At 40.3% G+C, this 21,003-nt stretch overlaps 1 protein-coding gene across 1 annotated transcript; it reads left to right on the top strand.

Annotated features, from left to right (window-relative positions):
- Positions 1-472: 472 nt before the first annotated feature.
- nr2f5 (nuclear receptor subfamily 2, group F, member 5) lies at positions 473-13,814 on the top strand. The gene is made up of 4 exons (XM_060861573.1): positions 473-1,529; positions 8,753-9,033; positions 9,445-9,691; positions 12,501-13,814. The coding sequence occupies exons 1-4, from the start codon at positions 1,163-1,165 to the stop codon at positions 12,815-12,817; spliced, it is 1,212 nt and encodes a 403-aa protein (XP_060717556.1). The 5' UTR covers positions 473-1,162; the 3' UTR covers positions 12,818-13,814.
- The last annotated feature ends 7,189 nt before the right edge of the window (positions 13,815-21,003 follow it).

Below are 21,003 nucleotides of genomic sequence, written 5' to 3'. Positions count from 1 at the left end.
ACACACACACACACACACACACACACACACACACACACTCTCACACAGACACAGACACACACACACACACACACACAGACACACACTCACAGACACACACCAAGAACGCACGCACATATACTGTATATATATATATATATATATATGTGTGTGTGTGTGTGTGTGTGTGTGTGTGTGTGTGTGTGTGTATTTATATATATATACAAGGACTACAAATAAGGACCACAAAACTGTCTTCTACAATCTTCTACCATCAAATCGCCTGTTATCGCCTTAACAGAATTTTAGAAAGGCGCCGCTTTCCAATTGGACAATTTCACTACCACCGACCAATAACGCACGACTTTTCTATTCGGCCACGCCCACTAAACGAGGGCGTCACACCTTAATATGGTAAGTGCATCCTTTTTTGGAGTGCAGTGGGCGGAGCTTGGACAGACCCTGCTGTTTAGTGTCACTTTCACCAAACTCGGAACTACGAGAGGTGAACTGAACTGACAGCTGGCGGATGAGCTGCACTGCTCCTGCGGACAGCTTCTCATTCTTCACGCACGCAGAATCTCACCACTGACGGATGTTTCCATTCCAACATTCGCGATTTGTGGACTGAACTCTTTTTTTTATTATTATTATCTTTTTCCACCCTTCGGAAGAGTTCCGAGGAGCGCACATGTGAATTTAATTACCTCCGGGCTTCTTTTTGCGTGCATGTCGGTGGGGTTTTCAGGCGAAGCTGCTGTTTACAGATAAATTCCTTCACCACCTTCATACGGTGTCATTTTTGTCCGTTCGTGAGGGCAGCGTTTTTGGCATAAAGCTTGAACTGAGAGTCATTGAAACTTTTGCGTAAAGTCGCGCTTTGTTGTGCGCCGCAGACCGGGACGAGCGAGAGAAGCTTTGCGCGTAAAGACTGTGTGATTTCCCGCACGGAGCGTTGATCATGTCACCGTCGCGCGCGCATTACAAAACTCTCCACAAATAACCAGATCAAATAAATAAACAATAAAAAAAATACAGATCTATAGATCTATAGATGCGTTTGCATTTGAGTTCTGTGCGGATTTAAATCTTCGAGGGACGGATTCTTGCTCTGCTCTCAGGGCGTGAAGGAGTTTCACAGAGACGTGCATCTGTAATTTAACCCCCTGCTCTACAGGATAGCATGGCAATGGTAGTAAACCAGTGGCAGGAGAGCATCGCAGCCGACCCCGGTTCTCAGCTGCAGCTGTGCGGTCAGGAGCCGGGCGGCGCACCGGCCACCCCGTCCGCGTCCACGCCGGGTAACGACGCGCTCGGCGCCGATAAGCTGGCCAGCGTGGACTGCATGGTGTGCGGAGACAAGTCGAGCGGCAAGCACTACGGTCAGTTCACGTGTGAGGGCTGCAAGAGCTTCTTCAAGCGCTCCGTGCGCCGCAACCTGACCTACAGCTGCCGGGGGAACCGAGACTGCCCCGTGGACCAACACCACCGCAATCAGTGTCAGTACTGCCGCCTCAAGAAGTGCCTCAAGGTCGGCATGAGGAGAGAGGGTGAGTGCTGCCCAAAGCCGCTCTATCACTGCACATTACTGCTCAGAACATTAAGCTGTAATAAACAAATTAAATACATTTCTGCATAATATGTAAGCATTTTGTTTCGTTCAGAAATTCACAAAATATGGTTTTGTAGCCTAATTGTGAAATAATTAACAATTAGGTGACCTTTCTAATAAATCACACTCATACATATAGTTCTGTAATTCTGGTGAATATTTGAACAGTATGAGCTGTTTAAGATGTTTATACATTTTTTAAAAAACTTCCTAAAATTTACTATATATATAGTATTTTATGTATTTTATATAAAAATCTTTCCACTTCGTCTTTGCCTGTTAATGATGTAGTTATGTTAAATAATGTTATATATAATTTTCTATCTTCCCTAATTTTAGAAGGGATGCAGTTTGAGTGAATTTGTTCGGAATAAATCATGATATTAATACGAGTTCAAATATTATTAAAACCAATACAAGATACACTCCAACTACTATTCAACAAAAGCTTCAATAATGTGTTCTTAAAACAAAGCATTTTATTATATTAATATTTTAAAGAATATTCAGTATATGATTTAATATATTGTCGTATAGTACATTTTGTGCAGTAATAGTGTCTGATGTCATTTGTAAATGTAGTTCATTTTATCCTGCAACACTACATCCAGGCTTATCTGAGCTTACTATCAAGTGCCCTAAAATGCCTCTGTGTAAGGTTTAAGTGAACAGAAAAGCCACTCTGTGCTGATTAAGTGGGGTAAAATGTCACTAAAAGTGTCTGTCGTGTCAAATCTCCGTCTCCACCTTCCATGCAGCCGATGATGACGCATGTGGTTTTAGAGATGGAGGTGTCCGCTGTGTATGGAACTGACTTTAAAGTTACTTTAAACCCATAAGTATTTTTCTCACACAGGGAACCCTTTTGTTTTCGCATTAATTATGGTGTTTTGCTCTCGTGACACTTCAGCTGCTACCAAAGTGCCCCAGCAGGCTCCATTTATTGTAATATGTGTATTATGGTTGGCTCAGTTGGAATAAAATAGACACACATCATCAGTGACGAACAGATTAAAAAAAAATACTGGATATACAAGGTGTAGTGTGGTGTGATAGAAGCTGGCTGACTTTTTGGTTAGATTTCAGTTTGACCTCCATGTCTGTGTCTTTAAACAGCTAATGTTTCAGATTATTTCTCAGCAAATTTAATTTCAGTGAATCACCTCATACTCAATTGCTTCTTTTCAGACCATATATATATATATTTCACTTTTAAAGACACGTGATGATTTGATTAAATAGGGTACAATAAAATATCAGGAAAAATAAAATGTGCTTACTGTTCATTTAAACAGAAACAGATACGTATATTAGCCATTTAGCATGGATCAAAACATTTAGATGCACTAAAAACCTTCAGTGTAGAGAAAGCTTAGAATGTAGCATTAATGTTTTTCACAAATATTACATAACAAAATGTGACTGTAAATTGGAAATGTGAATTTAGGCTTGAATTTCTGCACGTATGTTTGTGAAAGCAGGGTTCTGAACATTGTGCGTTTTGTTCATGGAAAAGGAATTCACGTATTCCAGCCAGAGGGTTAACGTCCACAGAAATCCTCCTCGTTTATCAAAGTCCATTGGTATTTCTCAAAGTTTCATTGTTTTAGTCTCAAATTGTGCTTTTTTTTTTGCTTAAGTTTTTACATTTTATTACTGTATGTCTTTTTTTTAAATAAGGTTAAATGTTATTTTGGGAAGCAAGCTGTAGAGGAACAAACTGAGAAATAAATTATTTACAATTCCATCACTTCTGTGTTCACAGGATCCTTTTCCACTAATCCAAATGAATAAATTACTTAAACTTACACAGAATTAAATATGTAACACATATAACCACAGACTAATCATTGGTTTATTTACTAATTTAATAAATTAATAGGTAATTGCTGAAACCTAACAGTTTAGTCTATAGCTTATCCATTGTGCTTGAAATCTGATGCTGGAATAAGGTTTCTTTATTATTTTTAAATAGGACTTAAAAATCTAAAGCACACACATAAAGCATGTCTACATAATATTTGAGAATCTGTGTTAATCCTGACTCTAGCAACAAAAGACAATTTTCTTTTTCTTTTTTCTTTTATTACCACAAAAATCTTTCTTTCTTTCTTTTTTTTTTTTTTTTTTTGCCAAACTTGTTCTCAAAGCCAGAACTCACACTTAGTTTATATTCCTAAGAAGACATTTGATCTTCACAAATGTCTTACAAACCTGCCCACCTACACAGGTAGGGATACACCATATCCTTCTCACTTTATCTTGGAGTTCATGCATAAGTGAAGCGTTCTTTTGAATTATGCAACGTTTCCCTATGAGAAACAGGTAGAGAAGCACCTTGTGTCCATGCAGTACTAAGAGATCTGTGCTCAGGGTTACTGTGCTATGGTAACTGTGTTTTAGACGCTGCTAAACAAGCCATTACTGTGACTCGGAGGTCAAATTCTACAATCCTGTAAAGACACGTCTACTACTCGGCAAATTCTATTTTGTCCTGTTGACATTTTGTACACATGTTTGACATTTTGTATGTATTTAAAAGCTCACTATGTGTGCCCTCAGTGTGTACTGAGGTGCGTTTTAGTTCCTAAATGCATTATTGACATGGTAGGAGCATTATTTGTGCTGGGAGAAATGTTACAGGATTGCTTTAAAGGCCTATATCTATTTATCATGGCAAATTTTGATGAATAATGAAAATCTGGACAAACACCGGTGGTGTTTATTAATAGAACATAACACTAACGATTTATTGTAACTTTATTGATACTAATCCAAAACCTTTCCCCTCGTATCTGTGTGTGAGTGTGTGTGAGTGTGTGTGTGTGTGTGTGTGTGTGTGTGTGTAAGGTTTAACCTCATTCGTAACCTCATTTATCTAATCTAACCTAACATGTGTAAATAATGCTGCTTGCCTAAGTAGAAGACGGAGGTGTTGACATCAATAGATATGATTAATGGAATATGAAAAAAGGTCGTTTTGTCTGATAACTGTTTTTGAAGCAGCTAATTTCATTGAACGCATTGTGATGTGGAGTGTTCAGAAATCCCACACACTACTCCTACTGACGCGTCACGTGTTTGTGCATGAATGAGGCCGAATCATGACGCAGTCTCAATTGTGCTTTACAAAGACCCTCAGTTCATGCTTTTTCCTGGAACGCCATTTTCTGCTAGTATTCTGACATCAGAGGCTTTTGGACAAGGCAGACGAAACACAAAGTGCTTTTAAACCATTTTTTAATTTTGTGAAAATAGGTCAGAGGGCTGATTTAGTTAGAGCTCTAGTTTTTTGCTCTGGCACTTGGCCAAGCTGCTCAATTGCTCTACCTGTTTTTGCACCTTATACTCCTCTTAACATGATTGTCATTCCAGCCTGACAAGAAGAGTTCATGTGATGGAGAAAGAGCAAATGTGATGGACTGACAGTGGTTGTACATGTGTGTCTATGTGTGTGTGTGTGTGTGTGTGTGTGTGCGTGTGTGTGTGTGTGATTGCTGGAATGTCCTGCATGCACTGCCGTGACCTTTGTTAAGGCACGAAATGGATGGATATAGATACGACTAGATAAGAACATTGGCATTCACACACACACTTACACACACACTTACACACACACACACTAAGGGTTTCACTAATTAATTTCTGTCGTACACACAAAGAGGCTCAATCTCTCGTAACCAGTGTATCAAAGCTCATGAGAATGAACAGTGTGAAAACGCTCAGATCTCAGATCCCAGGGTTGTGGACATTCCACTTAAGCACCAAAACGCTCAACGTACACACACACACACACACACTCACACACACACTGCACACTGCTGCCGGAATCTCAGCAGGCACACATGTAGCGGAGCCTCGTCCCGTGACCCGTAACAAAAGGTGAAATATAGGTCACTGGAAGGTAAACATTAATATTAGACCGGTTTAAGACAAAGTCCAAATGTGACAGGTCTTAGCAGGATTTGGGTAAATATCACCTCACTGCTCTTATCCTGCATGTTCTACATGCACAAACAAAAAAGCATATGTCTTCTTTGTTCTGTGTGCACATTTAAACACACAGCAGGGAGATTTGTGCATGCGTTTGATTACGTTCTCTCTTGAGCGATATTCTGCATACCATAATCACATGACCTGCAAGACTTGAAGAGTGGAGAAGTAATTGTATGCAGTTATTATGATAACTGACTCCTCCCAGCCCAGCTGTGGCACTGACGTGGTCTGTTTCTTTAAACGTTGCTTTAGGGCTAAAGTAGGTTTGGCAGATGTAAATGCATCTATTGTGTTCACTAATATGTTTGCATTATCATCTTTATTTTTGTCAATGGGACATATTTTTCTTTGGCTTAACCGTATTCACTTGGAGAACATTGGTATATTCTCCAAGTTTGGATATATAATACATGGCAAGAGACACTGCAAGTTGCAAAAATGGGGAAATCCAGCTGCTATGACACTTGACCTATAGCAAGAGATTTCCTCCAACTCCCCACCATGTGTTTAGCATATCCCCTTATTAATTCATCAGCCCCATGTGACTGGAGCTATTATGGGATGTGTGAAGGACTCTTCCTGTTGCACAAAGAGAGACCTATAACAGATTTAACATGTCAAAAGTCAGTTCCACTAGCATATGAAGTTTTGACAGAGCACTTCTCCGGCTTGTTCAAGGTGAACCGTACATTATTCATATTTTTTCATTTCTCTAGCACATTTTAGTATTGAACAAAGTAGTGCTAAAGGTAAGGGCATGTGTTTGTTTTCTCCATGGCATGGACATCCCTTTCCCTACATCGTTTGAGTGTTCACGTGGATGTTGAATGAAGCGTCAGGTCATGGATCAGGTGATAGTGAACTGTCAACACTGCTGCTGTTCAGGGTCAGTCCTATTATGACTCATTGGTCCTTGTTCAGTGACTAGCAAAGGGGAATTTTGTAGCAGGAATGGCATCGTGTTTATAGGAATTTTTAAAGGTCTAGGTCACCTCACGAGGATATATATTTGGTAAAATAATCACTTCAGTTTATTATGAACTTTGTTGCAAACCCCAGTGTGAAAGAGTCAAGACCAGCCCCATTATGTGACCAACACTAGCGTAATGTATAGTCATGGTAGTTTGGTTTTCCCCTCAATCGCTGAAGGAACAACCACAGATCAACTCAGTTCAGACTAGTCACTTCCTCTAAAGCTCTCTGTAAGAGCAGTCTTGCTCAGCTCAGAAAGCCTTGTTCCACCGGCCACCCACAGCTGATCCTGGATCACGGCCAGATACTTCCACATTCTCTCTTCCTTTCACAGTCAGTCCTTTTCTTATTCTCATTTCTTCCCCCATATACCCTTTGACCCATTCTCCACTTTCTTTCTGATCCAAGGTCCACATCCTAAAGCCCTGCTGCAAACATAGTACAATGTTTTAGCCCTCACACTGAAACATTGTGGACTCTTTAGATTCATTGCATGCAGTGTTCTATGTTGAAGAAGTTATACTTAACAAATCATTTGTATTATAGAGAGGTGAGAAAAAGTTGTGGTTGGAATGGTTTCCTTACAATGAATAACGTGCCTTATCTTCATATAAGTCTTATCTTCAGTAGTCACAACCGCCAGTTCTAATCTGTTTAGCTGAATAGTCTTTTTTTCCATTATTACTCAGTGATTGTTGTTGTACCTGTTCCTTATTTCCAGCAACAAGCACTAGTTTTGCATCAGGGTTACTAAGCAGTACAAGTTCTGGTCCTGTTTTTGTCCAAGTATGAATCCCTTCGTTGATGTAACCTAGTTTTCCAGGTCCCTTAATCTTCTGTCTCCCTGGTTTCTGTTTCTGGCTCTGTCCCAGTGCCATATCCCATCCACATCACTTTCCTAAGCCCCTCCTGCAAGCAGTGCTCCAGTGTTAGCAGTACCGTGGCTCAGGGATCTCCAGGTGGTGTCGGTCCTGTGTGTGCGACGAGGATCATTCTCATGTCCATTAGTTCTTTGGTTTCATACACAATTCCTACCTTTTGACAATGGCCTTTAAAAGCCAGTCTTGGAGTTCTGCACAGTTTGAAGGTTTCCATAGACTTACAATTTTTGGGGCTTATTAATTGACCAATCATTTTCAGGAGGAAGGCATTAAACTCCTCAGTGGGTCCCTTGCTCCATAATTACCAGTGACCTTAAACAGTCTTATAGTCTTGACCTTGGACCGTCATATCTGTTATTCTGGTACAACCCCTCATTTTTGCATTGGTATACTGTCATTAAAACCATTAAGCATGTGTATGTAATCTATTTAACCTTGGGAAAAGAGGTTCCCAGTAGTGTATAGGTTCTGACGGTAGACTGTATATAAGTGGATTTGGTGAAATAGGTTTGTTTTTTCCTTTTATTACAGCACAGTATCAATTAAAGTCCATGATATCTGAGAGTAAAGCATGATATCTGAGAGTATTATTAAGATAATATCCACGTTGATTAAGGAAAAGGCCGTGACCCTTGCCATACTTTACAATCCTCGAGTAACACAGCTGTTCTATTCTAAGCGCAGGAGACACTGGTTTTTCTTTCCATCTCTAGCACACCTCTCTCTGTCTGTTCTGTCGTGCACATGGTTGTTGTATGTAACAGTAGATGGAGTTATTAGTCAGACAGGGGCATGGCTGAACAGGTGTTTTCCAAATGGGCTTTGAGGGTCATGGCGGCAAAAATGGCCTCTGTTTGGCCCTTGGCCTCTGCTGAGCCATTTGTCAAGGGGAGGTGTGAAAAACCATTCCTCTTTAAGCAGCATCTATTTGCTCATTACTCATTGATGGAGAGCAGTGGATTCTTCTCTCTGATGGAGTATACAGATATGCGACGAGAGCAAAGAGGATATTTTGTACGTCTCACAAACTGGTAATGTAGTAAAAACTGTACCACAATATTTATCAGGCGGAGTGATTTGAGTAGGTCAACAATATAAATGAGCTTATTGACTTTCAGAAGATAGAAGATATATATAGAAGAAGTCAAACCTCCAGTGCAGTATTATTTGACACTTAATAGTATCTTATATGCTTAAGTACGTTTAAGCAGAAATAATACCGTTGAGAATACGTTGTGACAGTTTACTTTACATACCAGATGTGAGTCCTTCTTTGACATCAGTTTTACATTTTTTCTCTTTTTGTCCACAGCCGTCCAGCGAGGACGTATGTCCAGCTCTCAGACCAGTCCAGGCCAGTACCTGCCCAATGGGAATGACCCGTACAATGGACAACCATATCTCTCTGGCTTCATCTCTCTGCTTCTCCGGGCGGAGCCATACCCCACGTCCCGCTACGGCGCTCAGTGCATGCAGTCAAACAACCTGATGGGCATCGAGAACATTTGCGAGCTGGCAGCACGTCTTCTTTTTAGCGCTGTAGAGTGGGCCAAGAATATCCCATTCTTTCCAGACCTACAGCTCATGGATCAGGTAGAGCCACTATAGAAACGTGAGGCTATGTGATTGTGATAAAATAAATAACTAGCTGATGAAATTAATGCAAAATGCATTTTAGGTGCAACGTTCTTACAAGGCATATACAGCTGATTCAATAGTACGCTTTTCAGCCATTGGTTTTGGAGGAAATGTACCAGTCATGTACAGGGAACTGGAAATCAAGACAAATATGATAATGCTTTTATAGGTGCACTTTCTGTGCCAGTCAAAGATAGATAACAATTACATGAGCAAGATTTATTTCTGATTCCTCCAGTAAAAAAAAACATCAAGCTGAGATCAAATGAGCATGTTGGTAGTACGCTTATACCAGTAGCAGTCTATAAGCTGCTGAAATTAACACTCCTCTTCACTGAGCTTCTTTACGACAATGTTGGCTCCTAGGTGGCGTTGTTGCGCATGTCGTGGAGTGAGCTGTTTGTGCTGAATGCAGCACAGTGTTCCATGCCCCTGCATGTAGCACCGCTGCTAGCTGCCGCCGGTCTGCACGCCTCCCCGATGTCAGCTGAGCGTGTGGTGGCCTTCATGGATCATATCCGTGTATTCCAAGAGCAGGTAGAGAAGCTGAAGGCCCTGCAGGTGGACACAGCGGAGTATTCCTGCCTCAAATCCATTGTGCTCTTTACTTCAGGTAAGAAGAATCTACAGAATAAATTGTTTGGTTTTAAGTCGGTGTCTGTCCTGTAATCAGAACCTTGAACGTTACTTAAACATAAACTTTAAAGATTTCCAGGTTCCACTGGGCACTTGGTCATGAGTTAACCTTCAATTATACGCTTCCAGTCTCCATTGTATTGAATGCCTTGTTCCTTATCCTCATTATCCACTCTAATGAGAGCATCATTGGAATTTATAAAAGGAGAATGAGTTGTTACTGTAGTTACTGTAAGATTAGATTTGTCGTAGTTAAATTGATGTTAGATGTTAATATCAACTGTACGCATAAAAAAAAAGAAGACTCCTAAGTGATTCTTTGTCAGAGTGTATGCATGTATGAAGAACCTTTAACATCAGTGGAAAAGGTTCAAGACTATAAAAATGCTCTCAATGTGTTTTTTTTTTGTTCTTTTGGGGAATCAAAAGTGATTATTTTATGACATCACTACAAAAACGCCTTTCCTCTTGGTACCTTTATTTTTTGAGATTGCACAAAACAAATGTATGTTTTGTTGAGGTGTTGTTTCCAATGAAAAAAACAAAAAGTAACAAACATTTCAGTTCAGTTCAGTTCAGTTCAGTTCAGTTCATGTGAACCAGGTTTTTAATTCTAAAAGTTTTAACATATTTCTTAAAGCTTAACCAAAAACAGACAATTAACACAAATAGCACATTCAAAACCTTTTGATTGGCATTGTATTTCAGCGTGACCAAAAACTAAGAGTTAAGAGCAGTCTGAGCTCAATTTATTTTCGTTTTAATTTCATAAAGCAACTAAGAGTAAATGAAGAGTATTACATTTCAGAATGTTGTTTCCCAGAGCAGAGGTGTGTGTGTGCGGGACTGTTTTTTCAATTCCACTCCCACCAAAGGAATCTTGAAGGAATTCTGACCAATCCCACTCCCTCTCATACTTCTTTCTCTTTGTACCCGCCTACATTATGACCCTAGTGATTCCTCATTGATTTTGCCAAAATATAAACAAATCATTCAAAGTCATTTAAATGATAATTACCCTGACCGGTGCACCGTGTCCAACAAGCTCCCATGTTATTCTTGGAATCTCACAACGACAGTAAATCCGTCCATTCTTGCGGCTTTGTTGTCGGGTCTCGTGGGAACCCAATCCCAATCCACACCTCAAGCACAGAGTGACGTGTTTCATCATCTGCTGCCAGTTAGTAACACGATCCGACCTTAAGAGCTAATGCTACATCTGTGATCTTTTCAGTAAATAAGCTAGCGTTTTTATCCGTTTTGTCACATTTGTTCAGACGAAAAAAGTAACCTGTTGTTATGCCTAGTTTCTTTTGTTTTGATGCATGGGGTTTAACTTTTTAGCGGTTTTCTGTGTAGTTTACAAGGCTGTTCACTAGTCTGCGCTAGAATGTAGGGGATCTGGAAGGGATAAAAGATACGACAGCTGCTCTAACACACCTGATGCAACACAGGAAGGGGATACTAATGAGTTGATGGGTTAAATGTCAAGTCTTAAAGTTAGATAAATAGCCCTGCTGTAGCAAACACAGTATTACGGATTTGACAACCCTGCCGTAAAAAACACCCCGGCTCAGACATACAGTATATTGCAGAGTTTATTTTTCAGTGGTTGGAAAAACATATGGAGTTGCTTGGAATGCTATCCAAACATTATGACCACCAAACTCGGTTAACGTGGCCTGTGGGTACAACGTGATAGGTCACAAGTGACGTTACACACACGTATCTGTAACATTTTTATTAATTTTCCAGCAATTACAAATCCAGTAACATGTTCGCAATCCTTAAATATGACCCACACTTTCCCAGATGGTTCTCTTGATTCTACAGACTTCCATCTATTATTGAAACCAGCCAAGCAATCTCTTGCCCCTCCCCCTTTCTCCCACCAGCAGGCCTGAATTATGTATGCTGAGTTACAGTGAGAGGGTTCAACGCAGTCTGACCTACATAACTCGCCACCTCCTTTCCCAGAGGGGTTTCCACCGCGTCCATGTTGCCCCCAATCTCCCAACTGATGGCGAATGCCGTTGGTCCTTCATCTATTTTGCCTGGATTCGCAGCAGTAGGGGGCTTCCCTATGCGTACTCTCACTGTGAAACACAAAGGGAATGAGAGAGTACCTACTCCATTATACACAACCTCATGGGAAACTGCACACAGGCACGCAAATTTTGTCAGCGCTGTCATTATTCCTGAGACTGATGCATCACCCAGTCGCCTCGAAACACTTGGTACAGTGACTGATATCTTCATATGCCCTAACGTGACAAGGTCAGACATGACAGTTGTGTCCCTCCATGTAGCAAGGAAGGGGTGGGGACTTTTCACCCCCAGAGAAATATAAAGCAGTTCATCTTTTGTTTCTTCAAAATAAAACTCAGCATGATAACATATTAGTAATGTGTAAACTGACTGACAGAATGAAAAGGATGGACAAGCCTTTTTTCATCCATGACAAAAAAAAAATTATGAAAATTGTTGACATGACGGACATCCATGTCCTTTACAAATGTCTAGATGTCCTAAAGGAAAAATCCACCCTGAATGACTTACTTGTGTATCTTTTCCATGATCCTGAGATGCATTGGATGCTATTGCAAACATATTAGCACTTAAACCACTAACCATGTCACAAATGTTTAAAGCTAAATATATTCAGTGTGTTTCAGGAAGGACTATTTATTCTTTTAATTGTGATCTTGAGCGATGTTTTGTCTTTAAATCCCTCAGTCGCAGGGGGGTTGAATATACACTAACCACAATCTCTCTGCTTCTTCCAGATGCCATGGGCCTGTCAGATGTGGCTCATGTGGAAAGCATCCAGGAAAAGTCTCAGTGTGCCCTGGAGGAGTATGTAAGGAATCAGTACCCCAATCAGCCCAACCGTTTCGGGCGTCTTTTGCTGCGACTGCCGTCTCTGCGTATCGTCTCGTCGCCTGTGATCGAGCAGCTCTTCTTTGTGCGCCTGGTGGGCAAGACACCCATCGAGACGCTTCTTAGGGACATGCTGCTATCTGGCTCCAGCTACAACTGGCCCTACATGCCTGTGCAGAGAGACCGACCTCTGTCGCTCCACTACAACGAGAACGGGCCTTGACCCCATCCGCATCCGCTAAAAGCCACAACATGTAGAACCCATCAGCACCTAATTCGCCATTCTGTGGTCGGGAATTGAACTCTTGAGACATTCTCGTGCCAAGATTCCTACTGCAGTTGCTCTACAGTGTTTACGGACATCATGACTGAGTACTTGACTGCATCACCTTGACTGAAAGGGGCAAAGTCCATTCCAGTCCACTGATTTTCAAACAAGCCAGAAGCCATTAAAGCTGATACCAAAGTGGGTGTCTTTCTTTTTGTACCAGGACATTTTGAGAAATAAAATTTATAATCCAGAGTTTAAGAGAAACTGTCTGTATGTTAAGTGGGGAGAAGTGGAGAAATCACGCTAACTCGACAGTCCGAAAAGAGACAAGAGGCCAGTAAGACTCCGAACATGCCCAAGCCAACTGCCAGAACATAAACGGCAGGTGAACCGTACGAGTCGGTGAAAAGAACTCTATTGTGGTTCGTCTCAATGTCATTTTGAGTCTCTAAGGGGAGTTTTGAAAGAGGCACTTCATTTTGAAACCAGCCAGTCACCCTCCCTTTTTCTTTATGCTCTTTCCAGCTACCACCAAAAATTTAGCACAGCTAGATAGACTTTCTTTAGTTGCCATGCAAGGTCAGTCTGTAGTGCTTATTTCGCTCAACGAGGAAAACACTGAAGAGTAAATATGAGCAAAAATCAGGACCTCAGCATATTGTCAGCTCTTGGGGACCGGGAGCCGTGCTGTACCGTATGTAGCAGTGGATATTAAGTATTTCATTATTCTTCTAGCAGTATGTTTCAGTATGTCACTGTTTTAACATGGCACTACAGCTTTCTAAGGCAACGTTTGGATTTATAAGGCCAAGGGGTCTAGGAAAGCAGGACCTGTTATATTAGTTCACAGAATATTTCTATAAGAGGTTTTTTTTCCTGTATTTTAGGTTTGAAGAAAAATGAGTCCTTGAAATAAAATTTGTCGTTCACAAAAAAATATGTTGTTTTGTTGTAATTTGTAAAGTCAAAGTAGTTTTGATAAAATTCTGATCCTTAAAAATAATATATTAATAGTTTAATATTCAAATTGTGAGCTTTAGCACTGTAAGTACTGTTGATGTTCCAACATGGGGCATCAACTTGGATATGGAACAAATATATTCATAAATCGATCAAGACCATTTACACAGGAAATACAGACTTATTCATTAGAATCTGATTAGTTGGAAAAAAAAATTCATATCCTGTGTTTGATACTGAGTTTAACAATTTATGTACATTATATACAGATTATGCTGTCAACTTTAAATGACTGATTTATTTCAAATACATGGCAATTTAATTAACATTTTCTGATGTTAATTAGGGGGCACGGTGGCTTAGTGGTTAGTACGTTCGCCTCACACCTCCAGGGTTGGGGGTTCGATTCCTGCCTCCGCCTTGTGTGTGTGGAGTTTGCATGTTCTCCCAGTGCCTCGGGGGTTTCCTCCGGGTACTCCGGTTTCCTCCCCCGGTCCAAAGACATGCATGGTAGGTTGATTGGCATCTCTGGAAAATTGTCCGTAGTGTGTGAGTGCGTGAGTGAATGAGAGTGTGTGTGTGTGTGCCCTGTGATGGGTTGGCACTCTGTCCAGGGTGTATCCTGCCTCGATGCCTGATGACGCCTGAGATAGGCACAGGCTCCCCGTGACCCGAGGTAGTTCGGATAAGCGGTAGAAAATGAGTGAGTGAGAAAGAGTGATGTTAATTAAACAAACAAACAAAAATAATGGTACCCTTTGAAGTGAGAACTCGTTAATGAGAGTCTGTGGTAGGTGATCTTATAGTCATCATTTTGTTGTTTTCAACTCCTTTTATGGCGTTAGGTGGGTGTGGCTAAATGTAAATGAGCTGTGTAATCACGTGGTAAAGTTAATTGGTAGATATTATAAATAATGTGAATTTATCCCTTAACAAGTGCATAATAATATAAAGTACATTCTTAAGGCATGGTTATGTCCCTCTTATTAAAGGTACAACAAATATAGTAGTTTGTACATTAAAAACCCCAGTTTTGTATAGTTTTTCTGATGCACTTAGATAACCCAGACCCCACCTTAAGAAAGAAAGGGCAAGCTGTCCAGTTTCGGTCCTTCCCCCACTTTTCTATCACGCCGCTCGTCGTCTTGAGCAGCTTATATAAAAATGACTTATGTCTTCATTTCAGAGCTGTCAGTCCCAACCGGACACAGTGACCTCTCCACTCCCTCCTGCACCCATGTTCACTCCCCATGAATATAAACCACATGTAGTGTGTTCCATATGTGAAGGAGTGTGTGTAGGTCTGAAATGTCACTTGATAGCCAAGCGCATATCTACCTTTCACTCCGTGTGCTATCAACATTTATGGGAATCAGAATCTATAACTTGGCGTACAGGTTATCCACCAAGATGCGTTAAAGGAGACCTGAGCAGGGACCAGCCCATGGCTGAAATGACAAATCCAGTATCTCTGCCTATAAATCATTCATACCTGGCATTAATAGTCCCAGACTCCACTATCACAGACAAACAGATTGCTGCATTTGCCCCCTGACTAAACAGTCACTCCTGTTTAACCCCAACACCTCAATCTGTTATGACACGATTTCAATTTGCCAAGAGATGTGGATTCAGAGGGTGGAGGGCATTCTGTATACTAAGTTGATGAATAAAGATGCCCCGTGGCTGTTGCTTTTTAGACGTGAACGCTAACCGCAAGGGCAGGGCACCCCGCATGAACTCCCCACACTGTGGTGTCCAGATCAATAGACAAATTGAATTGAGGTCACAGTTTGTCCATAAGGGGTCCCACTTTTCTGGCTGGCTGTCAAAAAGCCACCTGGGGCGGGACGGGGGAATTTTTTCTGCTGAGTGCTCCCTTATTTAGTGGACAGACAGACAGACAGACAGACAGACAGACAGACAGACAGACAGATAGATAGATAGTCTGTAATACCAAAGAAATAATACACAATAAAAAACAAAATTTGTGATACTGGGTGTGATGAAGTGGAGTAACTGATACCACTGCAGAGTTGATTCTTTTCCTCTCAGTTATTGCAATTTTTAGTCATGGTTGCAAAACAGGGGGCACGGTGGCTTAGTGGTTAGCATGTTCGCCTCACACCTCCAGGGTTGGGTGTTCGATTCCCGCCTCCGACTTGTGTGTGTGGAGTTTGCATGTTCTCCCCATGCCTCGGGGGTTTCCTCCGGGTACTCCAGTTTCCTCCGCCGGTCCAAAGACATGCATGGTAGGTTGATTGGCATCTCTGGAAAATGTTGGAGCCACTAGAATTTGTTCCCTTACCACAAACTCCAAAGGAAAACTGCAGAGCATAAACCCCTCTTTCCTGAAGATGTTGGATCTCTGTAGCTTTGACACTGGAGACTCTTTCTGCAGATCTCCTTACAGAAATATTATATTAAGTGCATTAAACCTTTGATGTACTGTGAACCTCTTCTGACCAATCAGAACCAAGCATTCAACAAGTCAAGTCAAATAAAGAAGCTTTTATTGTCATTTCAACCATATATAGCTGACGCAATACACGGTGAAATGAGACGTGTCTCCAGGACCATGGAGCTACATAAAAATGACATAAAGCTACATAAAACAACACACAGCTATAGACTTAAGTCCTAACCACATAAAGTGGAACATGTGCAAGTTAGTGCAACAGTGCTGGACAAAAGACAGTGCAAACACTGTTGGCTTTGCGGATGCAGCATGTGTTATGAATGTCTGTGATGGAGGGAAGAGAGACTCCAATGATCCTCTCAGCTGTCCTCACTATCCGCTGCAGGGTCTTGGGATCCGAGACGGTGCAGTTCCCAAACCAGACAGTGATGCAGCTGCGGTTCACAGTAAATGCATACATTAAAAAATACATTCAGAATTATAAATACAGGCAGTTGGAGGCTTTTTGGTGTCCGTGTTTTCAATATAAATCTTTGTTTACTGCAAACACTAGTTTGGCCCAAAGTTAGCCTCCTTTTTTTCTGCTGCCAAAGTAGGCTGTTTGTAGAAAGGCCTTCCAGTTTTTTTTTAACCAAGAGCCATTTCACGTTCCAGGGCACACAAGACTGAATGATGACAGACTAAGCCGACTTTTCAAGATGAGGATGTGTTCTTCTTGTGCTCGACTTTCCTCATGGGAATTCCAAACCTTTCTCAATCCCAAGGCAAACAGTGGGAGAGGAAGACCAAGGCCAGAGTAAAGGAAACTCCCCTGCCATAAGATGTAAAGCCCAAAATTCCACTGCATTTTAATAAAAGAAAATAACACAACCTCTCCTTCCAGCTAGAAAATCTTTAAGAGAGGGTCTGACTCCAATATGTGGCAACCCCATCAATATTAACGTGGGAGAAAGTTCCTCCAAAGCCAGATAAACCCCACTGCATCAATATTAATGTGCTGTGCTGCGTTCCTGCCACCTACTGGAATTCACACAGGGCATTAGGTCCAAAAAAAATCTTTAATCTGACTGTTCTAATTGAATTTTGGACGATATGAGATATTATCAAAGTTTTATATACAAAACAGAAACATATCCCACAGGACATGATTTAAAAACCCGACATAAAACAGACATGAGTGGAATAAAATCATTTAAATACACTCAAATAATTTTCTGTAAAGCAAATCATTAAAAACACACCCATGGGTGTAATTCATAAATATTACTATTTTGGAAATACACACTTACAGTAGATACACAGTGTTTAATAAATTTTTATAAATTTTTAATAATAAAAATCAGGCTGATTAAATGGATTGATTCGACTTTAATCTCTTGGTCACAGACAAGAGCGACTACTTTTATAACCAAACCAGTTCAGATATGAAGTGAGCTAATAAGTTCTTTCCTGAGTATTCACTTAATTTTACTAATAAACAAAATATAAAATAAACATTGAAAGATATAAATGTATATAGATCCTCCCATAGATTAAAATTATACATTTTGTTTATTATTGAAATTAAACAAATGAACAAATAATATATATGAAAAGTGTGTTCAGCAGTCAGTTGCTGTGTATAACTGTGACTAATCATATCATGGTCTCGCAGCACCGTCTGCTCCGCTGGAGCACCAATACGAATACGATCACCCTGCGCATGTTTCTGGGTCAGAACGTTAGATATTTCAGATGGTGTATTTTTAGACACGTCTGTTTCCACTTAGTGTATGTTCTCCTCTTGTGTGGCCTGCATCTCTCTCTCTCTCTCTCTCTCTCTCTCTCTCTCTCTCTTTCTCCCCTCCCTCTCTCTGTCTGTTATGTCCTAAGGCACCATTTGACCTACTAAGTCATGGCCTGCAGTGGTGTCAGTAGTGTACAGATGGAGAGCGGGAACATCGGTGGAAATCGGCGACCTCAGAAAACAGAACAGAAAACAGAAAACAGAAAAATGGAATGTTTGGATTTTGTTGTGTATGTTTAAGCACTTATTGATGTAATAACAAACAAAACAGAACAAACAAACAAAAACAAAAAGCAACAGCTTGACTGACAGATGGTGTTTTGAGAATACTACAGTTAAATCAGGCTCATGTGCTAAATCCCATCTTACTAACTGAGTGCTAAAAGTGTTGATATTCTTTTATCAAGTATAAGTGCAACACTGACCTAAATAAACACTGAAATAGAGCTTTAATTGTTTAAAACTATATAAAATTGACTTTAAATATGGCTCTAAAAGCACGAGAAAGATTCACAAAAATAAAATGCTTTATTTGTTTCTTTTACCAAGGAGGAACTAAATAGTAGCTAAGGCTAACTAGCAAACAGCATTAGCATGATCGAGTTAGCATGATAATAACCCTGACCATACAAGCTAGCTGAATGCTAAAAGCTAATCTAATCTAATGACCTTTTGTAAATATGATGATAGAGAAATACAGACATTTTTAAAAACCTAATGAGGAGAAAAAAGATTAATAATAATAATAATAATAATATAGTGAGTAGAACAATTATTAAGCATAGTAAAGGTGATTAAACAGGACTAGATGAATTAGGTTTTATTACGGCGAGGGTTTTAGAGCTTAATATGTTGTAGAGATGTTCTCTGTCGAGTCAACTCCGAGCCGACTCTTTTAAGTCGGTTCTTGAATCTGAAGAGCCAAAAAAAAATAATCATAATTTCGCTGAAAATTCATCACTGTTTTGTATTTATGACTCTCTCATGCATTTAATCAGACATAGTGCACCTGTGACTCATGTGCATAGAGAATATTAAGGAACACCTGATACATAGAGCCCCTAGTGGTGAAACAGTACAGTTCTCATTTAAATCTTTATTTCAATGTTCAGGTTCAAGGAAATTACATGAATGTCGTCACTGGAGACTGACTTTGTCTCCTGACTCATCAGTGTATTAACGATTAACCCCTTTCATACTGCAGTGCTGTTTAATTCTCCAATCTGATTGGTCAGAATGTGTTTCATTTCCAAGAACAGCACGGTTCAGAGAATGGATCAGTGAATCACAGGTTTGTAATTATGCACGATATGTATGATATCTATAGTAACAAATTACTATCATAATTTATAGTATAGAAATTGGTAATATATGTCTATGAAATATATATCATTATTATATATCATGTCGCTGTAACAAAAAGACACCAAGTATTTTATTCCTTACTTACATGATGGGGATGTTATTCATTGCAGACGTGAGGCCTTCCTATGACCTTTCATTGTGTGTCCGTGTGTATGTGTCTGTGTCGAGGCCTAGCCAAAAGCTTGGTACAACTTCTCACCTGCAGCATTGTGGCCTGCAGATTTGTATGAAGGGTAATTGGGGACTCACATTCTGAGACCAGTTTTGTCTTTGTTTCCCCGGCTGAATTCACTGACCCGGACGTGTCAGGTCACAGGAGTGTTAAATGGCGCAGGGTGCTGCAGCTGCATGATTCTCAGTGTTTTTTTCATGTGCTTTTTTTCATTGTATGTGTGTGCGTGTGTGTTGAGGGGGTTTAGATGTGTTATGTGCGGGTGAGTGCATATAGTGGTGTATAATGCATAATAGTAAGTGGCATCTGTGCCGCAGAATAAAACTGTCCTTGTTGACAGAATGGGGAATGTAAATGAAAACCTCCAGCTGCTATATTTATATTTACTGCATCTTCGAGTCAGTTACACTGAACAATAAAACTAATTGCTCACATTATACACGACACTCATCTCTCTTCCGGATAATACATCTGAAGTGATGTAATTCTCTCTGAGATGGCCACTTTATCTCCATCTTCAAAATTAGATTAAAGCTTTTTTTTCACAGCACTTCCTCTTCCTATTATTATTATTATTATTATTATTATTATTATTATTATTATTATTATTATGAATAGTACTATACTTAATCAACAAAACACCTATCTTTAATAAGTAAAGAGGAACAAAACAGGTATCAGTAAAATGATCAATGCATAAAAACATTATACTATAGTATTAGAAACATTATACTACAGAATTTTTATTTATCTTATTTATTATTATGTTTAGTAGTAGTAGCAGAATGCCATCTTTCCATCCCCAAAGAGTCTCTTATCCTACATAAATAAAGTTAAATAGAAAATAACTTGTCACTATGGTCGCTTTTCTTCGTCTTCTTCTTCTTCTTCTTCTTCTTCTTCTTCTTCTTCTTCTTCTTCTTCTTAATAATAATAGTAGTAGTGGTGCCTAAACACGTGCTCTGTTCTTGTTCTTGACACAAGTGCACGCTCATCATCCATTGTGTCTAATCATAAATCATCTTTTCATCTCAAGGCTGTAAAGGTCTCTGCCACCCCCACGCCCACCCCACGCCCCCCACGGGTGTTTCTGAAACTTGATTCTGAGGCACGCCACAACCACTATTGGCTCCTCCACCTGTCCCGTGGCTGTTCCCCGTAAAGCTTTGTGTGTGTGTGTGTGTGTATGTGTGTGTGTGTGTGTGTGTCTCGGCCCTAACCCACCTGTTCCAATCTCATGGCCACTCCGTCCCCCAGCTGTTGCTCCGCCTGTTTCTACAGAGAGTTGCACATCTCAGCTCTCAGAAGCCTCGGCATGCAGCGAGGACATAATGATTTAAAGAGCTTTGTCTGCTGATAAGGTCACTTTTAAAGCGACCAAACAGGCCGATCAAACACGTAAAGCGCCACAGTGAACTATTTCTTTAGTGTATGGA

The sequence above is a fragment of the Tachysurus vachellii genome, chromosome 25 (assembly GCF_030014155.1).
Source record: "Tachysurus vachellii isolate PV-2020 chromosome 25, HZAU_Pvac_v1, whole genome shotgun sequence".
NCBI lineage: Eukaryota > Metazoa > Chordata > Actinopteri > Siluriformes > Bagridae > Tachysurus > Tachysurus vachellii.
The sequence above is the reverse complement of the archived record's forward strand: the minus strand, read 5'-3'. Positions and strand labels throughout refer to the sequence as shown.

What these genes read in the sequence shown, in the direction of transcription:
- nr2f5 (XM_060861573.1), top strand. Translation starts at nt 1,163, where the DNA reads ATGGCAATGGTAGTAAACCAGTGGCAGGAGAGCATCGCAGCCGACCCC. An exon ending in GGTCGGCATGAGGAGAGAGG is followed by an intron (nt 1,530 to 8,752) that starts GTGAGTGCTGCC and finishes TTTTGTCCACAG; the next exon opens with CCGTCCAGCGAGGACGTATG. An exon ending in ACCTACAGCTCATGGATCAG is followed by an intron (nt 9,034 to 9,444) that starts GTAGAGCCACTA and finishes GTTGGCTCCTAG; the next exon opens with GTGGCGTTGTTGCGCATGTC.